The 24,778-nt window shown below is 36.5% G+C and overlaps 1 protein-coding gene across 2 annotated transcripts in view; it reads left to right on the plus strand.

The window, feature by feature from the left end:
- The window catches only part of LOC121426137 (uronyl 2-sulfotransferase-like), a 41,745-nt gene that overhangs the window by 15,142 nt on the left and 1,825 nt on the right, over window positions 1-24,778 (plus strand). Inside the window, exons 4-7 of one of the 2 annotated variants that reach the window (XM_041622309.1) lie at window positions 12,465-12,565; window positions 16,369-16,426; window positions 22,479-22,567; window positions 23,598-23,764. In XM_041622309.1, coding sequence (XP_041478243.1) covers window positions 12,465-12,565; window positions 16,369-16,426; window positions 22,479-22,567; window positions 23,598-23,764 — 415 coding nt within the window. Of the gene's footprint in view, window positions 1-12,464; window positions 12,566-16,299; window positions 16,427-22,478; window positions 22,568-23,597; window positions 23,765-24,778 lie in introns of both variants that reach the window. The other variant, XM_041622308.1, reaches the window with a different exon arrangement.

Below are 24,778 nucleotides of genomic sequence, written 5' to 3' on the forward strand. Positions count from 1 at the left end.
CCTCGGCGATGACAAAACATTGGTGACCGTTGAAAATGAAACTGGAATTCTCGGACAGCCTTGGGAATGTCGGTATTTCAGGATGCAGAGGTCCAGGATAGAAGTAATATAAACAGAGAGATAAATATACGAAGATCTCAGCTACATATGATGAAATAATTAATCTGGCATTGCCGGGGTTCCAAACAGCAGGCAAAGTTAAAAAAGAGTTATACATCAAAATAGTTTAAACACGCATGTCAAAGATTTCCAAAATAAAAGTGATTGAAATCCCGAAGATATGTATATAAAGAAAATAAAAAGCTGAAGAGTCATATATCAACTTTGCAGCAATGTAGTTGTCCAATGATGAAGAACTCCAATTTGTAATATGCAAAGTCGATATCATATCAGGAACAAGCAATAATAAAAACACTGATGAAATGATGAATGTTCGAGCGGGATGGCGTACTCCACTTTACGCTGCCACCAATGTAACACTCTTAAGATGTAGCGTGGTAATATGGATGAGTGTTAACTAGTAGAACAAATGATGAAGCACAGTCATAATACATGTAGTTGGTATTCTGGAACATTTATTATAACAAAGTCATGAAAGTCGGATAAACCCAATATTGACCTCTAACCACATGAGTGGTGGTCTGGGTTTTAGAGGCAGGTCTACACCTGATGAAGGTGGGAAGCAAGATTGATCTCTCCTTGCTTTTCCTGTATGATTTTATGTAAGTCTCTGTTTATCCAGTTACTATATCTACAGACAGGCTAATTAGCCAGCTGTACCAGTATATGTTAAGTGTGAATAATATAAAACTTTTATAAAAGAACAGCTTTACTTAATGAGTTGATCTAAAGCTTAATCCTAGTATTATAGCTTTTATCCCCTGAGTATTCAGTGTGGTGTTACTCATTAGTAGTTGATCATTATGTACCACTGAACTCTAACAATATAGTTCACTGGTTTATACTGTACACAGTGTTTACAGGTTGTTCTTAAAATGAATGAATATCTTACTCTTACACTTATATGAGATCGGTCTGCAAAAGTTGTTAAATATTGGACTATCATTAGTATACAAACCATATATACAGTGAGATGCATTTGCCAAACGTGAGATATGAGGTAATATTTTATCCAAACATATATAATTCTATGTGGATTTAATATTTGAAATTTGTCATTTTCTGCAGATATTTTTATTAACATAAGATTATCATCAATATACAAAGTATATTTCAATATACATTATTAGAGAGTCAATCAACAAACTGTGAAAATATGTGGTTGTGTTTTTGTTCGAGGGATAACAACTGCTTGTAAGTCTTTATAGAGCTTCAGTTAAATGCGTTAATTTCTAGATTATCTAGAAGGAAAATTTTGAATATATTATATTGTCTTTGTAAACACCACAATTAAATTTTAATATATCATGAGATTCATTTAGCTAGTTGTGAGAGTGTACACTAAATCTAGCTCTATGTGAATCTTTCTTTTTTTATACTGGAGATGCGAAATGTCTGCAGATATTGTTAAAGAAGTGACTACCATTAGTATACTTCACATATTTCATCACATATTGTGAGACTCTAAAATGTGGATGTATTTTGTGGATCTAATTTTTTTTATTGCTGTGTAGCTAGAATGTGAAGGTGCACACGCGAATGTAGTTTATTCATCGTGAGCTGATATCAATTGGAAGGCTCGATTTGTCATTTTATTTTATCTTGTTTTTGGCGCCTCAAGTGAAAAATTAGACTAAATCGATAAACATAGGGAATGGAAAACAAATGTTTTATGTAATGAACTTCCTGATTGCTGCAATTCACTATATGAGTGAGTTTAGGGACACCTCATTGCTTTGTTTCCGGGAAATATCAACTGTGCCTATGGCGGTTTACTGGACCGTACCTTTATACACGTTTCTTGCTATCTCGGTGGCCATGTGACGTGACGGGGTGTTCCATTGTTATTAATCGGTGAATAAACTCATCATGTTGTCCATGCATTACCCGTTGCCAGGTCAGGGCAGTTTTTATAATCATTTGATCGTCCAGACATTTATTGACAAGTGAAATTTTCCCTTCCTTGCATCCACCAGCTTTTGCTGAATCAACCTGTATGCAGCCATTATGTGTATAGGCCCTATGCAACCATGCATTATGTGATTATACCACGCATATCCATTGTGGCACCACCCTTTGGTTGTACATGACATTATGTGCTAATTTATCATCATTTTCACGAACTATCCTTCTTTCAGAGGTCATGAACCAATTTTGAGAAACTTGTGTTTAATTTCTAGCTTTTAGAATTTACTTTTTTATTTTGAATACCAACACAAGTGATCGATCATGAAAAATAAAAGACTCTGAAATTTAACGAGATATTTAACAATTTGCATCTCATTAGAAATTAACAAATTAAAATTTTTCTTTGATTCTGGATTGACTCAGACCTCTGAGACACTTCGTGATGCCGATGACCAATTATATCAATATATATAAATGTATATTTTTCGATAGGATCGAAACCTTTATTTTGTATCCTTATTATTACAGTGCCACTGATATTTCGTGTTTAAAAGGTTCCTTCATATACAAATCATGGCTGAGACACTCAGAAATAAGAGTGTTCATTACATTTCGATTATGGATATTCATCAGATTCCGGTTGTAGGATTTGAATTCTCCAATCATCAACTCCATCATCATTGTCATCATTGTCATCATTTTCATCATCATCATCATCATCATAATCACCATCATCATCATAATCACCAACAGCAAATTCTATTTCACATTCATCCATTTTTAGTTTTTTAAAACTTCATCCTCTCTTCATCTCATCACCATCTCGCTGTCACGACACAGAAAATTTACACACAAATCACATGTCATACCAATAATCTTAAGTTTTTGGTAATATTAAATATTCCTCCTGAGTAATGACATGGACATTTTTTCTATTTTCAATACAAACAATATATCATCTGATAATAACTATTACTCAACTGAAGATTTTACTTCTAGATTTAGAGACATGGAACATAAATTCAGTTTGCTTCATATTAATGCTCGAAGTTTGAACAAAAATTTTGAGTCATTGGAATCATTACTTTTCACTTTAAACAATTTCAAATTTTCCATTATTGGTGTCACGGAAACATGGCTTCACAATACTTCACCTAACATATTCAGTTTGCAAAACTATAATCTCATTAGGCGTGACCGGGAAGAACAAAGAGGAGGAGGTGTAGCATTTTACATCAGTGAACATTTACAATTCAAAGTAAGGAAAGAAATATCATTAAAACAGAGTGAAACTTTATTCATAGAAATCACGAGGCCAAAAAGCAAAAATATAATTATTGGATTGATTTATAGACCCCCTCATGATAAAGTAAATTTATTTTGTGAAGACCTTGAAACATGCCTTCATACTATTAGAAAAGAAGAGAAACAAATATATTTAATGGGAGATTTTAACATCAACCTGTTATCCCAAAATAATGAACACAATTTATTCCTACACACAATGCATTCATTTGGCTATTATCCCCATATAGATAAACCGACCAGAATTGACAACCATTCATCAACACTTATCGACAACATTTTTTCAAATATATTAAACAGAGATATTACCAGCGGATTGTTAATATCTGATATATCTGATCATTTGCCGGTTTTTTCATTTTGCGATAATGATATTCCAAAAGAAAATATACTCAAATCGACAATGTTTGGAAATGAATCTCAAAATAACATTGAATCGTTTAAAAGTGATCTTGCAATTGAAGAATGGTTGGATGTATTTCATGAGTCTAATCCAAACATTGCTTACACAAATTTTAACAATAAATTGCAGACATTTTACGAGAAAAATTTTCCCCTGATATCACAGGTCAAAAGAAAGAAGGCAAAAATGCCATGGATTTCTAAAGCAATTTTAAGATCCATACGTACCCGAAATAAACTTTACAAGGCATTTTTAAAGAACCCTTCTATTCAAAACAAAAATAAATACAAAACTTATAGAAATAGACTAACCAATACAATTCGAGCTTCTCGCAAATTATATTATTCCGAGAAGCTTTACAAAGTCAAATCAAACATGAAAGCAACATGGGAGATTATAAATGATTTGATTGGCAAGAAACCCAAAACATTACCCAAAGATAATTTCACAGCTCATAATCTTGCAATAAATTCAGAAGAGGTAGCTGATACCTTTTATTTTTTTTTTATAACTTAAGCAAATCACAGGGAATTGATAGAATTAGTACTTCCCTTCTTAAGCAGATCATACACTATATTGCCTCTCCTTTGTGTCATATTTTCAATCTCTCAATTAGCACTGGAATATGTCCTGATTCCCTAAAAATTGCAAAGGTAAATCCTGTTTTTAAAAAAGACAATCCGTATGAAATAACAAATTACAGGCCTATTTCTATTCTTCCCAGCATTTCCAAAATATTAGAGAAGATTATTTACAATAGACTTTATAAGTTTCTAGATACTTTTCATTTTCTAAATTCTAACCAATATGGATTCAGGAAAGGACATTCGACTGATCAGGCGTTAATTCAAATATATGATAAAATTACAAATGCAATGGCAAATAAAGAACATATAGTAGGCGTATTCATGGACTTAAGCAAAGCCTTTGACACTCTTGACCACCAGATATTACTTAAAAAACTTGAAAATTATGGAATTCGCGGAATTACACTATCTTGGTTTAAGAGTTATTTGTCCAATAGAAAAAAATATGTAATTCACAATAATATTTCTTCTGATTTTCAGTTAATACAATGCGGAGTTCCACAAGGATCAATCCTAGGCCCCTTGCTCTTTTTAATATATATTAATGATTTGACTTCTGTAACACCTTTATTATCATATGTATTATTTGCAGATGACACCAACATTTTTTGTTCACATAATAGCTTAGAAACTTTAGTAGATATAATTAACCGTGAGTTACCAAAACTATCTTTGTGGTTTAAGTGTAATAAGCTTTCACTCAATATAGACAAAACAAACTTTATATATTTCAAGCATACACACTTACATGGTAACGAATTTCCTTATAATATAAACATAGACAATATTCCTCTCAAAAGGAAAAGAGAAACAAAGTTTTTAGGTGTCACAATAGATGAAAATTTAAATTGGAATGAACATGTACGTTGTATAACTACTAGTATTTCTAGAAACGTTGGTATACTTTACAAAATGAAGAATATAATTCCACATACAACTCTTGTCATACTATACAATTCATTAATATTGCCTTATATATCGTATTGCAACATAGTTTGGGCAACATGTGCAAAAACTAAAATTAATACAATATACTTATTACAGAAAAAAGCAATTCGAATCTGTACTGATTCCCAATATTTATCACACACAAATCCATTATTCCATAAACTAAAGACTCTAACAGTATTTGACATAAATACTCTTCAAAGCTTACTACTTATGTTTAAGTACGTAAATAACATGCTCCCACCTTCATTCCACAATTTTTATACTCTGAATACATCTATTCATTCATACCCTACCCGTAACTCTTCAAATTTCCATTTAATTAACCCCAAATTGCTTATTGCGCAGAGATCCATAAGACACCATGGTCCAGATTTGTGGAACTCTCTACCAGAGCCTGTTAAACAGTGTTCGTCTCTTCACTCATTTAAGGCAAACGTTAAATCTATGTTATTATCAGAATACTTGAAGTAAAATTTCTGTGTCGTATCCTTTTTATCGTGAATTTATTCCTCCTTCGTTTTAGTCATTACCAATATCTTCATCTTGACCATCATCATCTCCATGGCCTTCATCATCATCATCATCATCATCATCAACATCATCATCTTATCACCATCACCCTCAGCTATTTGAAAGAATATGCCCATTCTGCTTTATCAATGTTATAAATGTATTAATTCAATTAGTATAAGTTTGGGATTGTCATTTTTTTTCAAGCAATCTGCTTATGATGACAATCCTTCTCCTGCAAATTGTGAACATCATATAGTTAATCATTTTTGTCTGGAATTATCTTTTTAGTAATCTTTATTTACAATTTATGCCAAAAATGCTAACATATTATGTTTATTATGTTATGAAAAATGTATTATACAAATGTTATGGATGCAGAAGAAAACAATAAATCAAATCAAATCAAATATATTTTGTTACGCCGTTCCGGTCACATTGATCCGCTACAATGAGCTGCAATTTTGGTGAAATGCGGCCGCAGAGCGCTGTCCGACCATCACCTCTGCGCGAGCGCACCCGGCGGACGTGCCGCCGGGCGAGCTACATCATGCACGCATGTCCGTTCCACAGGGATGCATCAGCACTCACGCTAGCGATCCGTCCCAAGGACCCCGTTTTTTGTCTCGCCCGCGGCACACCCCTACCACTTTTTTGGTCGAGTGCCCCCTTCCCCCCTGGGGTCACGCTTGATTCGATGCCAGAGAGAAGGTGGGGGGGGGGGATTTTCCGGGGGTAATTGTTTGGCGGTAACTGTCTGGGGAATCATTGTCCTCGGGGGCATTTGCTGGGGGGGGGGGGGTAATTGTCTGTGAAATAATTGTCCAGTGGATGATTGTACGGGGGTAATTGTCCGGGGGGGGGGGGTAATTTACCTCGGAGGCTAAATGTCAAGAATTGGTTGTCCGGAAGGTGATTTTCTGGGGGAGGTAATTGTCCTAGAACCGGTGATAGGACCTAATGGTGATTGGACCCATTGTAACGATACCAAATGATTGTTAGCCGAAATGGGTTTAGACAAAGTGATAGCGAACCAACTGAAGTTAGACCAAATGGAACATGGACGAAAATGAGAGTACACCAAGTGGTTATTAGACCAATTGGCTTTTAGACAAAAAGGTAATAGACGTAATGATATTGGACAAAATGGATATTGGACCAACTGAAAAAAATACAATTAGACTAAATATTAATAAACACAACGGCTATTAGACCAACTGGCTATTAGACGAGATGGTAATTAGACGAAATGGTTATTGGACTATGTTGATAGTTGACTAACTAATGGTAGACGAAGTGATATCAGACCATGCGATAGTGGGGAAAAGGCAGTAGACGAAATGGCAATAAAGCGACAAATATCCATACAAAGAGTAATCCTGATTTCAAAATAATTTCATTCTCGTTTTCGTGTCTCAAAATACTAAGTAAAAGCATGTTTTATATCTTATCTGTTGCTCGAGTCCTGAAGAAAATACCGCTGTGACATTATGCGTTGCGACATGTGACATTATGCGTTAACAATTTGCTGCGACATTATGCGTTGCGACATGTGACATTATGCGTTAGAAAAACTACGACATTATGCGTTGACTGCGACATTATGCGTCGGACGCTCTTGGCATAATGTCGCAGATTGCGACATTATGCGTTGCTGCTATGCGTTGGTGCGACATTATCGGTTGTAACAGAGCCGTACTAAACCAAAATAATGGTGTTTAAAGGTAAAACCGACGACCGAGGGACCCGTGACATAACAATAAAATATCTCTGTACTTGTTTAGGGGTTCATTTCAGGGAATACTTGCTATAAGATTATCGTTTTGTTTCCAATACTTGTTAAGGGGTGCATTTTCAGAATATGGAAAATACATCGCTGTAATTGTTTAGGGGCTCAGTTCTGGGAATACTTGCCAATAGTAATTTGTTTCCAATACTTGTTAAGGGTAGGGTTTCACACGCCAATACTTGTTAAGGGGCATTTTCAGAATATGGAAAATACGTGTTTAGGGTGCTTTTCAAGACCCCATGGTCGCGCATGCTCGTCAATGGAAGTGCCCCCCCCCCGGGGACTGTTTTATACATAGCATGGCCATAAAAATAAGATCATTATAAAACTCTCCATGCATGCATCCGATATTAGAATTTAGGAAGCCTTATTTAAGCACGTAGTATACATGGGCGGAAAGCGGGTTAATTGATATCGTCGCTTGGCCGGGTAAACAGGGAGAAGGGAAAAAAGAGAAAGGAAAAGCGATCGCACTACCCTATTTAAAACAGGAAGGCAAAATATATTCATTCGAGCATGGACCTACTGATTCGAGCCAGCCCAATCTCATTTTTTTTACAGCTGATTGATAAGTGTATGACTATGGTTGGCCATCTAATACTGATATAGGGAGGGTAACTTCTAAACTTCCTTTGCCGAAATTTGGGAAGAAATTTCACCTTGATAACTTTAGAATTATTTGACTGACGGAAGAATTAGAACCATTTTACTGTTTCAGGTGATTAATTTGATCCCGTCACGATAGTCTTCATAAATGCCGATTTATGTTTAAAATGAGCCAGTCGAGGTACTTTTCTGGTCATATATAGAATGTCAGATATATCCTATCCCCTGCTGGTTAATTACATTCGATCATCTAATTTCATATATTTTTTTTGGTGCCACTTTAACACACGAGTCTATATGAGAAATGTTATACGCTCGTTGGAAAGAGTTTGGAAAGAATGGGGCTAAAGTAAAAGGCCAGGTCCATCCCAGAAAAAATGTTGATATTAGACAAAATCAAACTAGCATGATGCTGAAAATTCATCAAAATTGGATGTAAAATAAGAAAGTTATGACATTTCAAAATTTCGCTTATTTTTCATAAGACAGTGATATGCACATCTCAGTGACATGCAACTGAGACAGTCGATGATGTCCATCACTCATTATTTCTTTTGTTATTTATTGTTTGAAAATGTATTTTTTTGACAGATTTGACTTGACAATAAGGACCAACTTGATTAAAACATAAAGTATTAAACAATGCTAATTCCCCCTAAGTCCACATGTTCAGGGAGGAATTAATCACTGTGTCACTTGACAATAAGGAGAAAATTAGAATATTTCATATACTGGTTATAAAAAAGAAAAAAGTGAGTGATGTCATCCGTTTCCTCATTTGCATACCGACCGGGATGCGCGTGCATATAACTATTATTTGAAATTAAGCAAAACTTTAAAACGTCATAACTTTCTTATTTCACCACTGAATTTGATGGAAATTTTAGTGTTATGCTCGTTGGAATATTCTCTCTTTATTCAGATCAACCTTTTCTTTTAGGGGTTGGGGGGGGGGGGTTGGACTTGTCCTTTAGAAATACAAGTTAAATCACAATGATGTAGGTGACTCGAAATGACGGTTTCGTCCGTCAAAAAGAGATATTATTTTTTCGTCAGCTCTCAAACGTCAGACGATACTGCTTTTTCGATTCACAAACCCATCGACAAAAAGACCGTCAATGTGATTTGACTTGCAGTTTCAATGAATTTACTGCGCTGTAGACATTATTCAAACTTGCCGTTGGCTATCCTGTCCATAATTTAGGAATAAAATGTCCTCTGAAAATAAAAATAAAAATCTCGCTCACATACACTCTTTTTAGTTGGATACATATAATAGTTCTTTGAATGTCCCTTAATCTGTTTGCAAAAAAAAAAGGAATAATAATCTGCTCGCGCTTCACTTCATTTTGTTCAGAAAGATCCATGATAAAAATAACAATCCTGAAAAATATCCTCTTTCAGTTCAGCTTATAGATAAATATCAAATCGTGCAGATTTTGTTTTAGTAAGACACTTTTTCCAATTATCTATATCTGAAAATAGTCTTTAGAATTTCAAACTCAATTGCAAAAAAATAGCTGACACTTAGCGCTTGCATTATTTTGTTTAGTAAGATTCATAATATCCTCTTCATAAAATGGTACTCAGAATGCCCCCCTTTGAGGTCAGTAGGCCTAAACACTTCATTAAGTTGGTATGAATTACTTGGGATTAATGAAAATAATACCTGAACTTGTTTGTACAAATAAAGCTGAAAAGTAATCACCCCCCCCATTTTTACAATGTTGGATATGCCCCTATACAACCTTCAGTGATGTGAAGAGTTTATCTGGGTTTCTTTCGCTCAAAGGAGAATGAAACCTTTGGAACAAGATAGCTTGTGTGAAAACAGAAAAATCAATGAAACAGATCGACGAAAGTTTGAGAAAAATCGGACAAATAATGAGAATGTTATGAGCATTTGAATAAATACAATGGAGATCCTCACATTGGCAATGCGACAAAGATGTGTGAGCTCACTTGTGAACAACTCTCCTCATTACTTTATGTAATTCACTTAAACTGCCTCTTTTATCACGTCCATCACAGACTATGCGCTCTTTCTACAGGATGACATGTAGTACAGAATTTTTTAAAAATACATTATGGAAAAAGAGTTTATCAACATAATAAGGAAAAGCAAAAAGAGACATTTTGGGGCATTTTATAGTCTCCATGGCATTAGTGATTGCAATATTCAAATGCTCAAAACTTTTTCATTATTTGTTCGATTTTTCTCAAACTTTCGTTGATCTGTTTCTTAGATTTTTCTGTTTCGACACAATCCTACTTATTCCAAAGGTTTCATTTCCCTTTAATAATCTTTTAGACTAATCATGGATTTGTAAATTTGAATTTCTGTATCTTTGTTTGTATGTGTCCTTCTAGTCTGCAGGCACAGACTCATATTTGACACTTTAACCATTATACTATGTCTAGCGTAAAGACTACACAGTAAAAACACTGTTTAAGATTTTATACAACGCTGTTTACTATATGGAACTTAAAGTATTTGTTTAACCGTTTACACAATCATGTTTAATTTATTGAAAATTAGATATTGAAAATCAAACTTTGTTGCTTAAGATTTTAAACAGTTGTTTAAAGTGTTTAAACAATTACTGTAAGGTTCATATAGAAAACAGCGTTGTATAATTTTTTTACTGTGTAGAAGCCAAAGGCTCTCTCTGTGTAAAGGACAGTGTATCTAGTCTCACTACTTCAGACTCTATGCGAATTGTTAAAAACAAGGGTCTGCGCCTGCAGACTAGTCTCCTTCCTCTTCACTTCTGTCCCTCTCATTCATCCCCTCCCCTTTCTCTTGCGCCTTAAAGCCAACTCCACCTAAGAAAAATTGATTTGAATTAATTTAATCTGAAAATGTGATTAAAGGTACAAAATGGTATTTGCAGCAGACAGATATTACATGCGAAAGTCTGTAAAATCATGTTTAATAGTCAAAATATCATCATATATCTAGATCTGGTACGTGTACATTGATTTAAAAGTAAACTTATATCTGGAAAATCATTAAATCTTAGTCAAAACCGATAATATCTGTTATCTATTATATCTATTATATCTGTAAAGCGCTTAGAAACGTCGTTCCGATGGATTAAGCGCTATATAAAAGCGGATTATTATTATTATTATTATAATGTATTAATATTGCTCGGAAAAATACCCGACTCATTTGATGGAATTATCGTGCTTATTTTGCTAATATCTCAGCAATTACACATTTTCTTCCAGAACCACTTGGCATGTTTTTTTTTATTCAAACTTACAAACACTTGTGTGGTTATTTTATTGGATTCTATTCGAACTCATTTGAATTTGTTACCATATCGGATATAAAACAAGAAAGATATGAAATTTTCTCTTATTTTTTCACAGAACAGTAATACTCACAACTCATTGACATGCAAATGAGAGAATCGATGATGTCCCTCTCTCCCCAACTTGACTGAACCGCACTGCAAAAACTCCGGTGTTTATTTAACACCATGAAGCCTGGAATCTATATGTCCACACCCGAAAAGTGTTAAACAACACCAGTTTCGTGTTGGTCTAACACCCGATAGTTGTTTATACTCGTGTGGTCCAGTGGTTAGAGCATTGGACTCATAATCGCAAGGTTGTGAGTTCGAATCCCAACTCTGCCATTGTCTTCACGTTGATAAAAAGGCCCGAGAGTGATATCTGTCGTCTATAACGTCAGCCACCATGGCCACTATGACTGATTAACCTATAGACGTAAAACGTTCATATATAGGTAATTGCTATATGCCAGCTTGGCGTTTACCAGCAAAAAATGCTGTCCTGCCAAGTTCCTACGGGAGTTACCACAAACAGAAACAGAAACAACACCAATGAGCATGATTAGTATTACAGACAGCATCGGTTTGATTCCAAACTGGTGTTGTTTCAATACTTAGAACTCTGGTTCCGCGGGCTGGTGTTAAATCAACACCGGAGTTTTGGCAGTGCACAAAAATGTTAAAACAATGCAAATTTCAGGGAGGAAGAAAACTTTGTTTCACAGAGAATGAGGGGAAAATGAGAGTATTTCATATATCATGTAATAAAAAAGAAAGAGTGAGTGGATGACATGATCAGTCTCCTCATTTGCATACCGACCAGGATGTGCCTACAACTGTTTTGTGAAATTAAGCGAAACTTTAAAATATCACAAATTTCTTATTTTACATCCGATTTTGATGAAATTCTCAATGTATGTGCTTTTTATTGATATTAACTTTTTTGATGGGGTGAACTAACTTGTCCTTTAACTTTCTTTTAGGGTAAAATACGCAGTAAGAGCGAGATAAAACGTCTCATAAAAGGAGTTAAGAAGCCTGCGTATGTCCAGGGGCACGGGATATTCACGGCCATCGATGACAAGTAAATACAATAGTACATCATAAGTGAATACTCCAGGCTGCCATATTCTTACCTCGATAAATAGAGTAAAATTCACAATGCTGAAAATTTGATCATTTATCGGATACTAAATAACAAAGTAATTGAATCTTATACACAGCAAAAACTGTGGTGCTAACCGGTGTACATAGAGGACCAAACCAGTTCTTTTACACCCATGTTAAATTGGTGGTGTTAGTTTTACACCTATAGGTGTTATTACAACACCTTTGGTTGTTACATTTACAGTCTTTGGTGTTATGTTCAATCTTTAGGGTGTAAATATAACACCTCAGGGTGTGGTCCTCTATCAACACCAACTGGTGTCAGTTTCAACACCACAGTTTTTACAGTGTAGATTTGCATTATTCCGGTGAAACAGTTCTAGGCGTTTCTTGATAATTGTTCGATGAGCAAACTGATGATGTCATATCCCCATTGGTTCTTACAAGTTCTTACTACAGCGCGTCCCAAAAAAAACTATACACTTTTGAAATGGCCGCCAAATAAAAAATCTAGCACTTTGGGGAAAAAGACTCTCATATATGGAAAGCCAATGAAGTCAACTTTCAAATGACACCAAAAAGTTGGAAAAATATTAATGCTTGAGCGAGCACTGCCCACTGAAACAAAGGGTATGAAAATTAGGGTGGGCTGGAATTAGCCTTCCAATTTATTTCAGTTGTTGAGAGGCAAATCATTTCGAACTTGCAAAGTTAAGGGCGTTGTGATAAATTAATGATCAACCTTGATCAGTTTTGATAGATTAAGCAAAGTTTTTAAGTTATTAAATTGAACTTTTATGCATGAGTGAACACAAATTACACTTTTGGAGCAGCATTTCAGCTTTATCATTTGGATCTCTTTTTGGGCAGCATTTCAACTTTATCATGGCGATCTCAGCAATGGGTTCATGGGAGTCGGCCAGTCGGGAGAATAGGGGGTGAGATAGGGCTTAAGTGGGAGAAGTAGGTTGATGGAATAAGGGTCAACAGAACATTCAGCCCCGCCCCCTCCCTCTTTCCCACCCTCCCCTCCTGTTGAGAGACTGATGGCTATTCTTATGTACGCGTGAAGTCCAGAGCAGAATGTTGCTTTAATGATTAATTCTGAATTAGGGCATCAACTTTTTCCTATCAATCATTCAATCAACAATTTATCAGTAAATTAACTCATTCAATGTGCAATGTGATCAATAAAACATTCATTTTTTTCCAATAAATTATTTCATTAATCATCATAATCAATAATTTTTTTTTGGAAATCATTCAAACTGACCATCAGCCACCGGTCACTTGGCAGTTAAGTTTTGAAAAGGCTACAATCCAGGAGATGAGACAGAGAGAGAGAGGGGGGGGGGGGGGGGCTGGAAAATGGAGATGAAGAGGGGAGGGTACCTATGACTTTTAATTTGTAAAAGGACAAAAAGAAGAGGAATGCCCTTTTAACCAAGTCTCAGCATACCTCGCCCTCTTGCTTGTAACAGGTACATGTACCATCACATTACTCTGACTCTCATGAACACACTTCTGATGTCCACAAGATGAATATGCTACACTAAAATTGCAATTCCTGTTCACTCATGCAGTACATTTCAATTGAGTAATTCATGAAATTTGCCTATTAAAACCAAAACTTATCTCACTCATGAATAGCAGAACACCCTTAGCTTTGTAAGTTCCAAAGGACTAACCTCTCAAAAAACTGTATGGCTAATTCCTGCCCAGCCTAGCCAAGCTTAGTCTCCCAGGAGGAGAGAAGTGGGGGGAGGGGGTAGAGATGGAGGGAGGGGTTGCTAAATGTCCTGTTGACCTTAAGCCCATCAACTTACTTCACCTACCTAAGTCATATTACCCCCTCTTCTCCTGACTGTCATGAACACATTGTTAAGATCCACATGATCCACATGATAAAGCTGCACTAAAAATTGCAATTCATGATCACTCATGCATTAAATTTCAATTTAATAATGTATGAAATTTTCACAAACAACAAACTGATAACATCTGATCTTTAACTCACCAAATAACCTTCAATTTTGCAAGCACCAAACAAAAAATCTGAAAGAAATTGGAAGGCTAATTCCAGCCCACCCTAATTTGCATACCCTCTGTTTTAGTGGGCAGTGCTCGCTCAAGCATGAATAATTTTCCAACTTTCTGGTGTCATTTGAAAGTTGACTTTATTGGCTTTCCATATCTATAAGTCTTTTCCCCCAAAGTGCTACATTTTTTATTTGGCAGCCATTTCAAAAGTGTATAGTTTTTTTTGGGACGCACTGGTTCTTACTATTACATGAATTTGGTTTATTGAAGAAAAAAATACCAAGAACTTAAACAATTGGATTGACAACTGATTACATGTAAGTGCTTTGATTGTTTATTGCTCTAAAATATGATGCATCAATTCATTCACATAAGTATTTAATAAAAAAACAAGTATGATTTCCTGTAATCACATTAGAAAAAAAGGAAAGTGCCATGTGACCTCATCAGCCCATCTAATGAATATTCATGATGACGTGCAGAATAACTGTTTAAAGAATATAGCTAAACTTTGAATTTCATAACTTCCGTTATTTGTTATCCGATATTTATGAATTTTTCAGCATTTTGCTCTGTGAATTTTACCATATTTATTCTGATATAAATACATGTATCTTCAGCCCGGATTATCCCTTTAATGATAGTTTATTACCATTACTGTTTTCATTATTATCAACATCATCATCGGTGTTGTTGTTATTATTGTTTATCGCTTATTTATCGTTTGGATTTTAATCAGAGCCAGTAGCAGGGGCGGAAATCTCCCCCAAAAGGTAGGAGGGACAAGGGGCTGGAAAATTTCACAAGCCCCCCCAAAATGGCTATCACCCCAAATTTAAGGTAATTAAAAAAAGTTATCATCCCAAAAGTAGTCATTTCTTACCATCATACAAGACAAAAAAAATAGAAGGGGGCCGTTTGATATTGTGTCCCCCTACTATTTTGAGTAGGGGGGGGGGACACATTCCCTCTGCCCCTCCCCCTGGGATTTCCGCCCTTGGCCAGTAGAAGAGAACTTTTAGCCAACATGGTTTCAATGGGTTACCAACATTGCATAATTTCTTTTATATTGGGCTTGTCTGACAATAATGCGCCATGTTTGTAACCCTTTTATTCAAAACCAGTGGGGTGACCGAACTCTCTATTTATTGTGCCTTCTCTCTCTGCAATGTTTTTTGAGCACTTACTTCACATATTTATTGATATAACAGATATTGATTAACAGTAGCGTTGTTACACGAGTACGCCCCCTTACAGCATATATTTTTAATTGGAATTAGAATGTGCTCCCCCCCCTTGGAAAATCCTCGATCTGCCCCTGCTTTTAAAGATCATTTTTCTAAAAGTTAAAACACGTTATATATTTGAGAAGGCCTTTTATATAAACAAGACAAATTTACGCAGATATTATATTTGTTTTGGGCACCCGATCGAAATAAATTTTGGTGTAAAATCTATAAATTTATCAAAATGAAACATTTTTAGTTTTACATCCTTCATCCCCTACACCGTTTTGGAGCACATGCATTTATCTAATGATCATATTGAAAAAGACATGCACTTTTTTTTTTTTTTGGGGGGGGGTTACCAAAACTAAATGCAGGCTTAATGATGTTTAAACGCTTGATTAAAGTTTAATATTGCACTTTCGATCTAATTTTGTTCCGGTAGGCCCCGTCCTGTTTATATCAATTTCATACGAGACCCGGTTTCACGGATGGTTTCTGCGTTCTATTTCAGTCGTTATGGAGACGGACAAATCGCGATGGGACTTTTAGGCGATCAAATGATGAATATGGTAGGTAGAGTTACAGGAATTAATTTCTCCCCCAAAATGTTCATTTTTTTGCATGTGTGTTAGATAATTGTGTTACGTGTCCATTAACTTTATACTGGCCAAATTTACTTCCTTAAAAACTACGCATATCCGAATGATTTCTTGTTACTTCCCAAAAGTTTACGAATTCTGGTAGCTCACGTAAATGGGTGTGGTATGTAGAAGAGGGGGTTATATACGAGACACAAAAAAATAGACAAAAAGTTATTGTCCTCTCGAATCGATTACATGTTTTCTAAAGAAAGAATCGTATTGAAAAAATACCAAACGGCAACCTATTTTTGTTTCATTAAATTCAAGGCTATTTTTCATGTTCCATAATTTTTTTGTCGTGTATAAAAAAAAATATTCATTACATAAAATACCCAGGGCTTTTGAAATCACAGACGTGATATGTTATTCATAGTGTCAGTGAAGACAACGAAAGTCTCTTTAAGAATGACCAAAAGGGACCTAGTTGTATCGTTAAGTTCAGGGGGGGGGGGGCAAGAGTGGGCACTATTATCAATGGGATCCTGAGGATTTGTTGAAATTTGGGGGGAAATGAGGATTCGTCGGATTCATTTATTCTATATCAAGAAGGTTAGTTTAAAATATCGATTTTAATATCTTTCTTTAAATCTCGCTCTCACAAGAAACCACCAGCATCAAAGGATACCAACAAGTGAAACGCCTCTGGCAATCTCGCCTGCATTACGCGATTCAATATAGCAGCAGTGCTGTCTTTGATAACGTCTATTAGATCACTATTCACAAAAGGAATAAATACTATGTCCATTGACCCAACATGACCTTTGACCATGATCATGTGACCTAAGACATGTGGAAAACGATCATTCATACTTGATTACCCTTATGTCTATGTTTCACGAACTACAGTCATGTGTAGATCCATATAAACTTTCTAAGTTATGATGCCAATTGAACAAATACCCCCAACACGGGCCAAAGTTCATTGATCCTAAATCACCTTTCAGCAAGGGCGCCGGAAGCGGGGGGCAGGGGGGGGCACTTGCCCCCCCAAAGAAAATTTTTGGGGGGCAAAACGAGATTTTGCCCCCCCAATTTTCCCCCTAAAAGTAGAAAAATGATATTATTTAAGGACAAAAGTAAACGATGAAGGCACTTTTCTGCCTAAGAATTGTCATTTCTTTTGTCAAAAATGAAAAAAAATTCGCCCCTGACGGGGCAATTACACACCATAGTAAGCCTTGCGTCTTTTGACGAACATGTCCCTCTGTGAAACATACCTTTGATAAGCCCCTTTTCCATCTTATTACAGTGTGATAAACAAGACCGCTGAAAGACCTTTGAAAGACCATGAATTTTGGTTGATCTTTCAGAGGTCTCTCAATGAACCTACAATGGTCTTTGAGGTCTTACGCGACTCCTGACCAATCTTTCAGTGGTCTTCGTGGTCTTCATGGGCTCCAAAACTTCTTGAAACGGTTCAAAACAGTCTTACAACGGTCTTACAGGAAAATTGTCTTTCAGTGGTCTTTCAGCAGTCTCTCAAGATTTTTGCGGAGATCACTGTAAGACTCATGAGAGATCATTGAAAGATCATTGAAAGACCATTGAAAGACCAGGCAAAGTCCATGGAAAGAATTCTGAAAGATCACTTATTGCATAAAAAATCTCTGAAAGACCATTGAAAGATCTCGAGAGGACTAATCTAAGACCAGTACGACAAGAAATATCCAACTAGTCTTTCAGAGTTCTTTGAGGGGTCTTTCTGAGCCATTCCACAGAGTCGACAAATTTCATTGATCTTGAAGACCGCTGTAAGACCTCACCAATCTTTCAATGGTCTCCGTTCTGTGGAATGGGGGCCTATTAGTATTAATGAATACATTTCAGACTAAAACCGAATGGCAAATTTGCATGCTGTGTCGGCTAACAAACGCGCGGTCGCCCAGAAACGCTCAGACCGGGGTGGTGTTTCATAAATATTTTCGTCCGACAAGTTGTAAGATCTGACAACTTTCCTATATTCTGACTGGTTGAGAAGCATTGTTACCATAGTAACTGTCGGATAAAACGTCCTACAAGTCCTTTCATGAAACGCTCCCGGACCTGGGGAGTGTTTCATCCGACAAGTTGTCAGATCTGACATCTTTCTCTGATGTTGATTGGCTGAGAGGTACTGTTACTATGGTAACTGTCGGATGAAATGGGACTTTTCGGATAAAACGTCCGACAAGTCCTTTCATGAAACGCCCCCCCCCCCCCCATATCACCAACGCGCGTGAACGCTAGTTACTCGAGCAACATATGGAATCTGAAAATAGCTGTAAAACCGAAAAGTTTAAAGAGTTATAGAGGATTGAGTAGTTGCTTATTGGATAAATGAGAAGATGCTATGATTCGGCGAATGGAGTGCAGAGCAGGAGTACTCATCTATCAACTAATCAAGCCTCTTCTTCAACCTTTTCTGGTTTACTGTCTTTATCAGGATTACGCTCATTTGAAGAAAACATTACTCGACTTTCACTGTCTACTTCCTCCTATCAATTTCAATTCTTCCTCTATCCACTTTTTTTTTTTTTTTTTTTTTCGAAAACTCCACATGTACCGTTAACCACATCCGCTGTTGGAATGTAATTGTTTTCTTCTAAATAATGTTACATAATGTACATTATGAACTGCCGTAGTTTGTTAGTTCATGATTATTTACCAATGAATATTTCCAGGAATTCGATATTCATAATTTCCTAGTTATGGTCACATTTTCCCCAGAAAATATGTAAAGAAAAAAGAAGATTTTGAAGGGGTCATCCAAAAGTGCTTCCCAGCCATACAAAACATGCCAAAGGAAACACATAAATCGAGTAATGTTTTAAATTTTCAGAAAAGTTTTAAATTGTTAGACAATAATTAAGCAGGTCATATTTCTTTTTCCTCCAGTTACAAAATATGAAACGTTTTGCCTATGTATGTATAATCAGGGACTCTCTCCAATGCTGAGGTCAGAAATGATTTAAATAGAATGGGTATTTAAGCGCTTATCGTCGTCTGCCACGTCAGAACACCCGCCATTTTGAATTTAAAAAGACATTCATTGGAATGTATTTTGTTTCTGTTGTTACGCTTCTTCTGCTTCTTCTTCTTCTCGCGTCGTCCGTGTATGTAAATGTACATAAATAAATATTTCTGAAAGGATATTGCATGAAAAATGTAATTTCTGGTATTTTTAGTCAATATAAGCGTGTTACGTAATTTAATTGATCAGACACGAAAACCACATTCCGAATTAAGCGATCGTTTTGCGCGTAGATTTCATAGGTTCTCATAAACTCTGAGTATAGTCTTTCGTAGTGAATTCTATGTTTAATTCTCAATAAATTTATTTTTGAATTTTCTTAGAAACGTAACTTTTAAACTCCATTTTTACACAAAGTCCTTACCGTGGGGGGGTCCCACGCCCTCTACCGCTCGATCGCTTCGGTATCTCACGCTGTCAAAAATATTGTGTCCCCTTCGGGATTTTGCCCCCCCAAAACTGAAAGTGTTCCGGCGCGCCTGCACCTTTGATTATGGTCATGTGACCAAAAACAATATTAATTGATACATGGTTCCTTATATGTCCAAAATTTCATGAACTAATCCATAAACTTTTGAAGTTATGACAATTCCACAAAAGTTCCGTGTTCAGTGTTGGTGTTGAGACCGTCAAAAGGCCGCTGAACCGAGCTCCAACACCGAACCTGGGTTCAGAGGAATGATACCTATTGCGTTTATCGATAGCATATGACTTATCCATAAAGTGTCAAAATTACAATTCCACAAATACCCCCGACAGGGTCAAATTTCGTTGACCCTAAGTGACCTTTGACCTTGGTCCTGTGATTTGAAACTCAGGCAGGATCTTCATTGATGCACCATCACCCTTATGTCCAGGTTTTATGAACTTGCTTAATTTACTTCAGAAGTTACGACGACGTTGATGTAATGTTATATGTAAATAGTTTTTGTTGTTCTGCTCTGAAGGTTTCAGCCCAATAGTCCACGGGCCCGTTAGTCCCCGGGTCCGTTAGTCCGCATATAGGTCCGTAATTAGTCCCCGGGTCCGTTAGTCCGCATATAGGTCCGATAGTCCGCGGGTCCGATAGTCCCCTGGTCCGTTAGTCCGCATAGGTCCGATAGTCCGCGGGTCCGATAGTCCGCGGTGTGTGTAAAATTATGATCAGGATATAGTGACATGAAATGCCATCGAGAGGTCAAAAGGTCAAATGATAGGATGCTATTGGTTTCTATAATGATAACCCAAAAGACACCCCCCGACAAGTACTTCCGGGGGGGGGGCGGGGGTGGGCTGTCGAATACATTGCTGTACACATGCGTGACGAAAAACCAAACGCTTTTAAAGGGGTGTTTTTTAGGTTTTGGGCGCGGGCTGCGCGTGCACTCGTTAAGGGTATCAAAAATACAAATTTTCCAAAACCCGGGGGGGCCACTTCCATTCACGAGTGGATACCATGCGCTACCATGGGGTCTCGAAAAGCACCCTAAACACGTAATTTCCATATTCTGAAAATGCACCCTTAACAAGTATTGGCGTGTGAAACCCTACCCGCCTTAACAAATATTGGAAACAAAACGATACTCTTGGCAAATATTCCCTGAAATGAACCCCTAAACAAGTACAGGAATATTTTATTGTTACGGGTCCTTCGGTCGTCGGCTTTACCTTTTTGGTTTAGTACGACCCCACCTTCTACACCTCGCGCAAATCGGACTCTGAACACGAAGTGTTGGGGCAAAAAGGACATCCTTTATAAAACATTTTAATTTTGTTTTATCATCCCCGCAAATTCGACCCTAAACACGAAATTTTCCTAGCGAAATAGATACCCTTTTTTCATTATTTTTGTGTTTTTGACACCCTTATCACGTTACGTACGTAACGTGCCCTATCGTGAAAAAGACATCCTTTTTACGTGTTTTTTTGGTCGCGCATGGTATCCACTCGTCAATGTAAGTGGCCCCCCTGGGTCCAAAACAAAGATCTTAAAAGATTGGTCAATCGCGGGGTCAACGTATTTTGGGTATTATTTTTTCCCAATAAGTTTTTTTTTATTAAGACTAACCAAACATGTTTAGGGTATGTTTTTCCCCAAACTTTTTCCCCGTGGTCATATTCTAGCGACAACTTTAGGAGCCAAAATGTGTAAATATATCCCACTAAAAACTTGTTTAGGGGGTCATCAAATCGACGTCCCGGTCAATATCTCCCTCTTCCTTTTCCACATTTCCTTTTCTTTCTTTCTTTTTCTTTCTCTTTTCCTCATCTCCCTGCTTCTCGCTTTCTCTCAACCTCTTCATTTCTTTTTTCTTCCCTCCTATCCCACTTTTCCTCTCTTTGATTTCTTCTCTTTCTTTCCCCCTTCCTCTCTTTGATTTCTTCTCTTTCTTTCCCCTCTTCCTCCTTTTTTTTTTTGGGGGGGGGCATGGGTCCGCGCCTGATAGAACCCCATGGTCTCGTATCATTTGACCTTTAACCTCTCGATGACATTTGATCTCACTATATCCTGATCATAATTTTACACACACTGCGGACCATCGGAACCGCGGACTAACGGGATGTCCCCACTCTGAAGCGCCTTGGGCAAGATGGAAAGTGCACTATACAAATCTCATGTATCATTATTATCATCATTTTAAAACGTTAACCTCGGTTAAGATTTCGATATTGATTCCCCCAACATGGTCTAAGTTCATTAACCATAAATGACATTTGAACTTAGTCATGTGACCTGAAACTCGGGCAGGATGTTTAGTAACACTTGATTGCCCTTATATAAGTTTCATGAACTAGGTCCATACACTTCTTAATTAAGTAATGATAACATTAAAAAAAAACCTCGGTTAAGATTTTAATATTGGCGACGCCGTCGCCGTCGGAAAAAAAGCGGCGCCCATAGTCTCCCTCTGCTATGCAGGCGAGACTCAAAAAATGAAGCAACTAATGCAAACTCAATAATTTGTCATTATATGTCGTGTTTCATTATAGTCTATAGAAACATGCATTGTGGATAGACGAGACGCGTGTACTCAACCGAGGTACCCACAGATTTTCTGCGGTTTTGATAAAAGATGCGGGTAAGTTTATAGCTCTCGTATATTTTCTTTCTAATGTGAATAAGAATTTTTTGATTCCACATGGACTCCAATTTGGTTTGATTGCCGACTGTTTCAGAAACGGATTTTGATTTTTTTGGGTCGCATCATGGGCACTAACGAAGAGTGTGATTTTATCTCTATCTTTTTCTAGAGTTACATGTATACTACGTTTTTTTTATTTTAGGCCCGTATTCTGAAGTCGGGTTTAACTTAAACTCAGGTTTAAAGTTGCGGTTTAAGCATGGATAGCCAATTGTTATATAAATCACTTACGGTAGAAATTTTATATTTCACCTCATTTGGGTTTCAAATCATTCACAATTTTCCAGGAAGCGTAAATAGATGATTGTCTTCACCATCGATGAATCAGGAAAGAGCACAGTAAACATTATAAGAAACACACAACGTAATAAACATTTTGACACTTTTGGCTTCCCATAATTTTAGCACAGAGTTAGACCATAGTCTAAGTTAAACCTGACTCCAGAATACGGGCCATATGAGTTTATTTTTATGGTATTCTGCTATTACCAGTATTGTGATTATTGTATTCTTTATATGCCGACGCAGACAGCAATTATTTTTATATTCATACATGTTCGTATGTATGTATGTATGGGTGTATGTATGTGTGTGTGTATGTATGTATGTTGTGGAGCGTCGTGGCCTAGTCTTCTGACTTTGAAACAGAAGGTCGTGGGTTCGAATCCCAGCCATGGCGTAATTTCCTTCAGCAAGAAATGTATCCACATTGTGCTGCATGCACTCGACAAAGGTGAGGTAAATGGGTACCCGGCAGGATTAATTCCTTGAATGCATGAGCGCTGAGAGGCAGCTCGAGCTAAAGCGGGGTAATAATAATAACAGGGCGCCTCGGGATAGAATATTTCTAGATAGATGGCGCTATATAAATGCCTATTATTATTATTATGTATTTATGTGTGTATGTGTGTATGTTTGTTAGTATGATATCTGTCATCGATTTAATGATTTGTTTCATTCACCACAGGAAAGACCTTAAATGGGCGTTGGACCAGGCCAAGTCTAATATCGACAAATATTACACATACATCGGTATAACAGAGGATTATGAAGCGTCTTTGAAGGTTTTTGAACATGTTCTACCAGACTTGTATAATGGTACAACAAAGGTTTACAAATCACTCCTACAAGAAGGTATTATACAGTATATGCATTTAGAAGTTATAATAGTAACCGCACACTCAACAAATCAGTCAAAGTGACTAGACATGGGGGCCGTTTTCATTAAGCTGATCGTAAGTAAAGAGTGACTTTAAGAACGACTGGTGATACTTTCTTGTGGTGAATGATATTTATTGGCGATTACTGAACGCGTAAGAAATGTTCACCAGTGGTTCTTAAGGTCGCTCTTAACAGCTTTATGAAACACCCACTAGTAGTAAGCTGGTTGCAGCTGATATGGCAATCACTGATAGACAAATTTCTGATATATGCTCTTGTCAGAAATAACTATGTTCTTAGAACATAGTTATTTCTGACAAGAGCATATATCAGAACTAGGCTAGTAAAATACTACTAGAAAAGAATATAGAATGACAGTTGCACCCAGCTTACCCTATTTTTGGACTGATTTGTTTTTCGAGGGCATGACGCTGATTTTATTGAGTCCTAAAACGTGACCGAAGACAATTTTGAAAGGGACAATATTGTATTAAAAATATCTTCTTGTTGAATGTGTTTAAATTGGAGACCATGAAAACAGGCCAGTATTCTGAAGCCTAGTTTAAAGGGGGAATCCACTCTGACGAAAAGTTTAAAACACCAGAAGAAAGAAAGGGAAAAGAATATTGGTTAAGGTTTAAGAATGCATCCATTGTAGATATTTGTTTCATGGTTCATGATGACTATTTATTTTTCTTTTAGAAGAGGGTGTGAAACGATTTTTATGTTGATATACTGACGGTAAAATAGAACCCATTTTCAATTGTTTTTAGAAAATGACATTTCAATATATACTTTTTATTTTTTGTTGTTGTTTATTTACGATACACGGGAATCTGCTCCGGCCCATATGACGTCACAACTAAAGCAAAAATAAAATTCCAATAACTTGTCAAATCTTTGATGGATTTTCTTCAAACCTTCATATTTTCTTCAAACCTTCACCTATTCTTTTTCTTTTACAATAGAAAAACCCCATGTACAGTA

Source organism: Lytechinus variegatus, chromosome 13 (genome assembly GCF_018143015.1).
Source record: "Lytechinus variegatus isolate NC3 chromosome 13, Lvar_3.0, whole genome shotgun sequence".
In the NCBI taxonomy this organism is placed as follows: Eukaryota; Metazoa; Echinodermata; class Echinoidea; order Temnopleuroida; family Toxopneustidae; genus Lytechinus; species Lytechinus variegatus.